This window comes from Sebastes fasciatus, chromosome 15 (genome assembly GCF_043250625.1).
Source record: "Sebastes fasciatus isolate fSebFas1 chromosome 15, fSebFas1.pri, whole genome shotgun sequence".
In the NCBI taxonomy this organism is placed as follows: domain Eukaryota; kingdom Metazoa; phylum Chordata; class Actinopteri; order Perciformes; family Sebastidae; genus Sebastes; species Sebastes fasciatus.
In genome coordinates, this window is record NC_133809.1 from 10,450,093 (window position 1) to 10,457,365 (window position 7,273).

At 40.1% G+C, this 7,273-nt stretch overlaps 1 protein-coding gene across 4 annotated transcripts; it reads right to left on the reverse strand.

Annotated features, from left to right (window-relative positions):
- Nucleotides 1–314: 314 nt before the first annotated feature.
- LOC141783877 (uncharacterized) lies at nt 315–5,178 on the reverse strand. 4 transcript variants are annotated; one of them, XM_074661491.1, is made up of 6 exons: nt 5,119–5,178; nt 4,022–4,097; nt 3,211–3,833; nt 2,448–2,606; nt 1,819–1,914; nt 315–942 (listed from the first exon to the last, which is right to left on the reverse strand). In XM_074661491.1, the coding sequence occupies exons 3-6, from the start codon at nt 3,568–3,570 to the stop codon at nt 619–621; spliced, it is 939 nt and encodes a 312-aa protein (XP_074517592.1). In that variant the 5' UTR covers nt 3,571–3,833; nt 4,022–4,097; nt 5,119–5,178; the 3' UTR covers nt 315–618. The 4 variants fall into 4 exon arrangements, with proteins under 4 accessions (XP_074517592.1, XP_074517591.1, XP_074517590.1 ...); XM_074661490.1 differs by lacking the exon at nt 5,119–5,178 and adding an exon at nt 4,887–5,112; XM_074661489.1 differs by lacking the exon at nt 5,119–5,178 and adding an exon at nt 4,723–5,112.
- Between the last annotated feature and the right edge of the window lie 2,095 nt (nt 5,179–7,273).

Here is a 7,273-nt window from a genome sequence, read left to right on the forward strand (position 1 = left end):
AAAATACAAAACATAAGAAGATTCAGTTACCACAAGAAGTAGCTCATGGGTTGAAATGGAACTCCAAACAGAACAACTGTGATCCAGAACTGTCAATCTAATAAAACTTTAACAATAAAATAACAAGGCAGCCCAATGGTGTGTGTCATCAATTTACACACTATTCAATCTTAACATAAGCCACGTGGTTAACAATATCCAATAAGGTGCAGGATAAATGTAAGAGAGCATTCAGGCACGTCGGAGCGCAAGAGATGGGCAGGTAATGAGACATAGAAGAGGAGTTCGAGGTAGATACAAGTTTGTGAGTTGCAGAGACAGTTATCGTGTTGGCTGGACAGAAGGGGAGAGTTTTAGAGGTCAGAATTTGAGTGAGATTGGGAGAATATGCAAATTAAGTAAGAAAGTTAGACAAGTTAAGGTGACCGATTGAGAGAGGAAAGAAGATGGCGAGAGAAATGGAGAAACGGGAAAAGGGAGAGGAGAGGTGGGGAGATTGAACTTAAAATCAGAGGAGGTAGAGGAGGATCCATCTCAGGCAACCGAGATTTAAGTCATTCTACAAGGGGCAACAGGAACCTCTGCAATTCAAAACTGTCCCAGACCCAACATTATCAGCTAACTCGGTGGATTCACTGAAGAAGTTTGATTTTGAGGGATCGGACTCTTGCAGAGATCAGTTCCAAGTCCCATGAAAACCTTTTGAATGGTTTCGAATGTGTACCTCAGTTCTTTTGGGTACTGGAGGTTTAAAGCGTAGATCAGCCCAAAGAGGTAAGCAAAAGCCGTTGGCAGGTCAGGGAGATCCTGGAGGACGATGTCTTCTTCTACAACAACAGCAACATTAATGACTGTTGCAGGAGCTGAACTGTCATCATCCTCCAACACAGTGAGGATACCCACGATGAGGCCCTTCGTCTGCTCCTCTTCTGGGTCAGTGGCCTTGTGATGACAGACAAAAAATGACCAACGCATGAATAGTAAATCAAACTGAAAGACATTTGGCATTAAAATACTGTGGCTCAGATTAATTTATAACGCAAATTATTCCAAATACTGTATAAAGCTAATTTCCTACCTTGAATTACTTATATGTTTGATATTTTAACCCTCTGAAACCAGCGGGATCGCCGGCTATCTCGACCGACATTACTGTCTTTGAGAGGTTGTAGCGGCTCAGTTTTAAAGCTAGAGTGAAGATACTGTCTCATATGAAACTAGACAACCTAAGGAATCCAATGGCACCAACCATGTCATGTTAGCGGGAAGGAGGCTAAATAATGCTCCAAATTAGTCTACATTTAGGAGAGGGAAGAAGGGGTCATTTTGACCTCTGACCTCCAGATATGTGAATGTAAATGGGTTCTATGGGTACCCACGAGTCTCCCCTTTACAGACATGCCCACTTTATGATAATCACATGTAGTTTGATGCTGCAACAACTTATGAGACATAAGTGGGCATGGAACAATTTATTTTAATTAATTACATATACTGCTGGCCTGCTGTCCCCCCTAAAGAAAAAACGAAAACGGGTCTATGTGGATCTCTTAGGGTTAAACATTTCCATCTCATACCCCGCAACCAAAGATTTAACCCCCATATACATGAAACCAATTGAATCAACTAATAGCAAGCAAAGTACAACTCTTGAAGACACTGTGGGCATTGGGACAGATAAAGAGAACAAGGAGGATACTGGGATGGATAGACTAGAATGGGACAAAATGGCAGAGGCAAAGGTTGAAGTCAAAGAGAGTCTATTTTTAATAACAGAATAATAATAAATATTTACATTTTCTACTAATAACCACTCACCAGACAGTTCCTGAACAGCTTCTCATGACTGTTACGGAGATACAAGGGGAGGCCCTTCAAGGCTGCAGTCTGTCGATGTGCTGTGATGTCAGATGTCTGAAACACAAAGGGTTGGGAGAAAAGTTACACCAAGATGTAACAAACATGAAGAAAGCTGAGAACAAACATGGAAACATGCTTCCCGGTTTGTGTTAAAGCTGCATTTATTTATTTTTGCCCACTTAGATGCAGAACTCAACAGACTGAAACAATCACACACTTGATATATTATGGCCTTATAAGGTTGATTATGTGGCAAACAGCTGTCCTCTTCCACATCCAGCAAATACCTGTTGAATGAAAGTCTTAAGATTTACTCCTTTTAACTCCTGATATAAATAGCTGGCTTCTTAGCTGTTAGATGTTCCACTTTCTTCACCACCTTGTCGCTATCTTTGTCTGTCCCTTAGGTAGTGTACAGTGGGGTTATTCTGATGGTTTGTCACTATGAGCAACACCTCAAATTTGACCCAATGTTTATTTAAAAATATTGATTAGTGCAGCTTTATAAAAAGAAAAAAAAAATTCCTTTTTATACATTTATTTCCATAATGTCCAGAATAATGAGATTATTAAGTCTAGAAATTCACCTCTTCATCCAGTCTGTTAAGGAGTTGATCCATCTCAGGCGGGAAAGCTGTCCGCCTAGCCCGATAGAGTTTAAGGAGCCTAGGAGTGTGCTGATTAATGGCTGCTCCGAAGTTGTCTATTAGGTCCTTGTTGGTGAGCCGAAGAAACTCTTCCCTGATCTGTTGAACAACAACAGAACAGCAAACGTAAATGTCCAATACAAAGTCAATACAATTTCAACACCATCCTCATGTTAAAATATGTATTTTATTAACCCTCATCCTGGGGTCCCCAAGAAAAATCTGCTGTAAGAAACAACCATCATAGCACCATGTTAACTTATGCCATCTCAAAACATTATTAGTGTAATTAATGTCATCTGAAGGATGACATTAATTACACTAATAATAAATTAGTTAAATTAGGACCCATGGCAAACATTTGATTTATCTATTATATTTGACCTATTTTAACTGCATAGGCTGCAATTGGGTGCTTTTGGTGGGACCCCCAGGACCCCAATACATTGGTATTTTTAAAAATCACTAATTAAAACAGAAAACAATGATATGAAGTCATAAGGAACAAATTGATTGACAAAGTGATGAAAAATTTAAATGATAGAACAAAGCATGTGAGATATGACAAAAAGTATACCTCTGGGGTCTGCCGGTACCCCAGTTGGTAGGATGAGGGTTAACGGAAGTAAACAACTTCAGATTCTTATTTTGCAAAGACTAAATCTGAAACACAACATAATATATTATTGGCTCAGCTGCTTACCTCTGCCTCGTAAAACAGAGCAGGCCACCGCTCCTGAACCTCTGACACCATAGGCACTAGCTCCACAATCTCCTTGCGCCTCAGGGAGAATGTCACCTCCATCTGTTGCTTTATGAGTGCAACATTCTTATTCCTCTTCTTTAACTCCTCAACCAGAGCTAGTCTTTCCTCCTCCAGCAAGTCATCAGTATGGGTATCTGGGTGGTCAGGAACATAGTTAATCTCCCCTCGCTTTGCTCTCTTCAAAGAAGGACCTGCACCATCATCTTCACCGCTTCTTCTCCGGTTAATGCTGACCTCAATGCAGCCTGCGTTACGTAGCTTGGACCTGTAATTACCAAGTTTGTATTTTATGCTCATTTTCCATCCATCATACCCCGTTACACTGCCCGGTTCTTGAAGACAGGGGTGCCTACTGACGAGAGCAGAAGCAACAGACTCAATCTATGAAGAGTAATCAGTATACTCACCATTCTGCGTCCCTTCAATGCAGCAGGCACACTTTTGGGGTCACCAGTATCTTCCCTCCCACTGTGTATGCAGTCAATGGATGATGGTTGTTGAGAGCCTCAGGATCGAAAATCTCAGTGTCTGCATAGATGTTCTCCACAAGCTTGAAAGACCTAAAATGCAAAAGGACATCATCCAAAGAAGGTGTTTTGATGTCAGTTACTTTCTCCACATGTAACACTGGCTTGAAAAGACTTTGGTTATCAAATTGACATGCCATCATCTGCTGGTGTTTTGTGGACAGCATGAGAAGCACATTTTTTGCTCAGTCTTATTGAAAAAAGTGTGTTTTCACTCAAACCTCATTGTCCATAATTCCACCAATGGACCAAAGCAGCAAAATCCGGAAAGGTTTCTGTGACTGCATTCATTTCAATCTGAAAGACAAAGGTGACAATTTGCTGGAAATTAGCAAAGCAGGCAGTGGTAGAATAATTAATGATGTGGTTAATGTCGCTCAAACAGGTTCTTAATAAGTTTTAAACATATCAATTTAATGTAATTGTAAACAGTAGACTGCTCTCTGGAATTCACAGTATTTTGACAAATTTAATACAATATTCTGTCCCATTCATTTGGAGTTATGAAGTTATAATTTTTAGAATAGCTTATGCGAAGAGTCTGCACATGGCTCTCCACTGCTCCACTCCTCCACTCTGACCTCACAAGCACACATGGAGGTGCAGAGCCGAAATGGCGGTGGCTAGCCGGGCTAACGGTGCTAACAGAGCTAATAGAGCTAATTGTGGGGCACACCGTAAAAACAAGGCCCGTTGTGTCAGTGCATCTGAGGCAATAGTGCTGACAGAGCTAACAGTGTTAACCGGAGGGGGACGGAAGACGGGCGGACGGACTTGACTGTGGCCGCTACGGGCGACGGGCATTTGTCCTTGAGGAGGTCTAAACTCTCCTAGTGGCTTTCTAGTTAAGACACGAAGCATTCAGCTAACTAACGGACACTTTAGTTGAAACAACAACACTACCGTTACAACCGTTACTCACCAACACCGGCTAGAATGACCACAATGTCCCGTTAGCATTAACAGCTTAACGGGTAGCGCAGTTTAGCCGTTGACATATGGACGCAGCTAACTACCCCTGTAGCTGTAATACTGTACCGACACGTTACCGTAACGTTACAACACATTAATACCATTCAGACTAACCAGTCAGAAACAACGTCCTCCCTGTTTGAAAGCTTCTTGTCCATACAAGCCTCGCTAGCATCAGCTAGTCGCTAGCTTTAGCTTTAGCTAATTAAGCTAACGTTACTAGTGTTTACGTTAACTGTTGTCATGGTAATGTCTACAGTATCTGTTAATGTATCACACCATAGAACTCTGAATACAAATATGACACAATTTCAACTATATCAAACGAAAAATAAGTTAAACGTACCTGTGTGGAGTCAGACTGGAGCTCCATGAGACAGACAGACTGCAGCTCCATGAGACAGACAGACAGACTGCAGCTCCGGTGCAGACAGACTGGAGCTCCATGAGACAGACAGACTGGAGGCGGAGTACTTCAAACTTCAACTCTGAAAGTTGTCTTTCCCTCCATTCACAACAAAGACACGAGAGTTATCTGAACTTTCGCCCCTTGTGTTGACTTGCAACCTACAGTCTGTGTTCACAACTGAAAGATAGAAGTATTATGAACTCACTTAATGGTTTTGACGCCAACTTAAAGTCTGATTTGCTGGACTGACTCATATGTTTGACTCAAATGTTAATAACGTATATTTCAAAGTCTTAACAACTTGAAACGCTTTTTTATGCCAACAAATACGAGTTAGAGTTTTTACAGTGTAGTATACTTCAAGTATATTTTATGAAGTTAAGCAAAGTTCAAGTATATTACAAGTGAATAGGTATACTCTTAGTTTAATAGTTATATACTTGTAGCCCACTTTTTAGTTTATGAAAGTTCACTTTGTATACTTTAACTTATAGTACTTTGCCAATTATTTATGTATTACATAAAGAGACTTGCTCCTTTTGCTATTTGACGATGTTTTGTGATGATAAAAAAAATAATATATTTTTCTCACATGTCTCCACGGTGAACGAAGAATCCAACAACGTAGAAAATTCTTGATGAATTGAAGTAAATTCATATCAAAACATTCATTTACAAACTCTCACACACTTTAATAGGCTACTCTATCAAAAAGTTAGTTCAACTACAAGTCAAGTATACCTTTCTGTAGGCCTATAAGGCAAGAATACTTAATTATACTTTTCTTAAGTATATCTCGATCAAAAGAAGTAAAAGTATAATCCAAGTATACTATACGTTACTGTAATTGTAATGAGATAAGTATACTTAAGTATATCTGATGAGTACATAAAAAAGTAAACTGAAAGTATATTCTCCTATTTTAAGTTGAAAATAAGTATATTAAATAGCACACTTGAATAAACTTCTATTTGGTAAGGTAAGCTTTGAATTCATCATGTAAATATATATAGTTCTCCCTTTTAAATTGGTATAGAGAGTGATATTACATTACAGTTAAGAAAAGTAAATAATACATTTTTTTTTTAATTAAAAAAAAAACGTGGAGAATAATGAGAACTTGATTTTTAGGTAGGAGGAAATCATGAGTCAAATATGTGATCAGGCAACATTTGTCTCTTTAGCTGAGAGTAAATGTGAACAGAACATGATGTGTTATTAGATATTTTAATAATCTTTTTAATGAAGTTATTAGTGTGAATGTGTAGTGTGTGCTTGGTGAGGTTCCTGTCAGCTCTGTGTTCAGTGGTCTGTGTCAGAGTCTCTTCCTCTTCAGCAGCTGCAGTCGGTTCCTGCTGTAACAGCTCAGTGTCTCTGCAGTCGGACTGAGGGAGGTTTTTGTACGACTACAAATCAATGCGTGAACACCCAAGCACTGTTTATACGGTGGAGACTCTGACAGTAATAAACTGCTGCGTCTTCAGTCTGAACTCCACTGATGGTCAAAGTGAAGTCAGATCTGATTCCACTGCCACTAAACCGAGCTGCTGTTCCTGATACACGTGTGCTAACAAATCTTATTAGGAGCTTTGGAGGCTGTCCAGATTTCTGTTGATACCAGAACATACGATCACCATAAGTACTCTCTGTGTAAACAGCTTGGCTGGTCTTACAGGTGAGAGAGACGGTGGATCCTGGAGTAGATGTCACTACTGGAGGCTGAGTCACAGTCACCTGACCGCTGCATCCTGCAGACAAAAACAAATCATTCATTTATCAGCAGAAATAAATGAGAGAAAAGGCAGCACATCATGTCTGAAATGTTGCTGAGTGAATGAACCTGTAAAACAGCAGCAGGCCAGCGTCCAGATGAGGATGGTGATGAGAGTCATGCTGGTTGTGCTTTCTGCTGTGTTGACTGACACATCTGAGTCCTGCAGTGTTGAACTCACAGGACTATAAACCTTCTCAGTTCACTGGAGGATCAGCTGACGATGCAAAGCCTCCTCTCTATGGAAATCATTTCTCTGCTCTCAACACACTGAAGGCAACGTGGGACACTAAATCAGGAGGAATACTGCTTGGATTTACA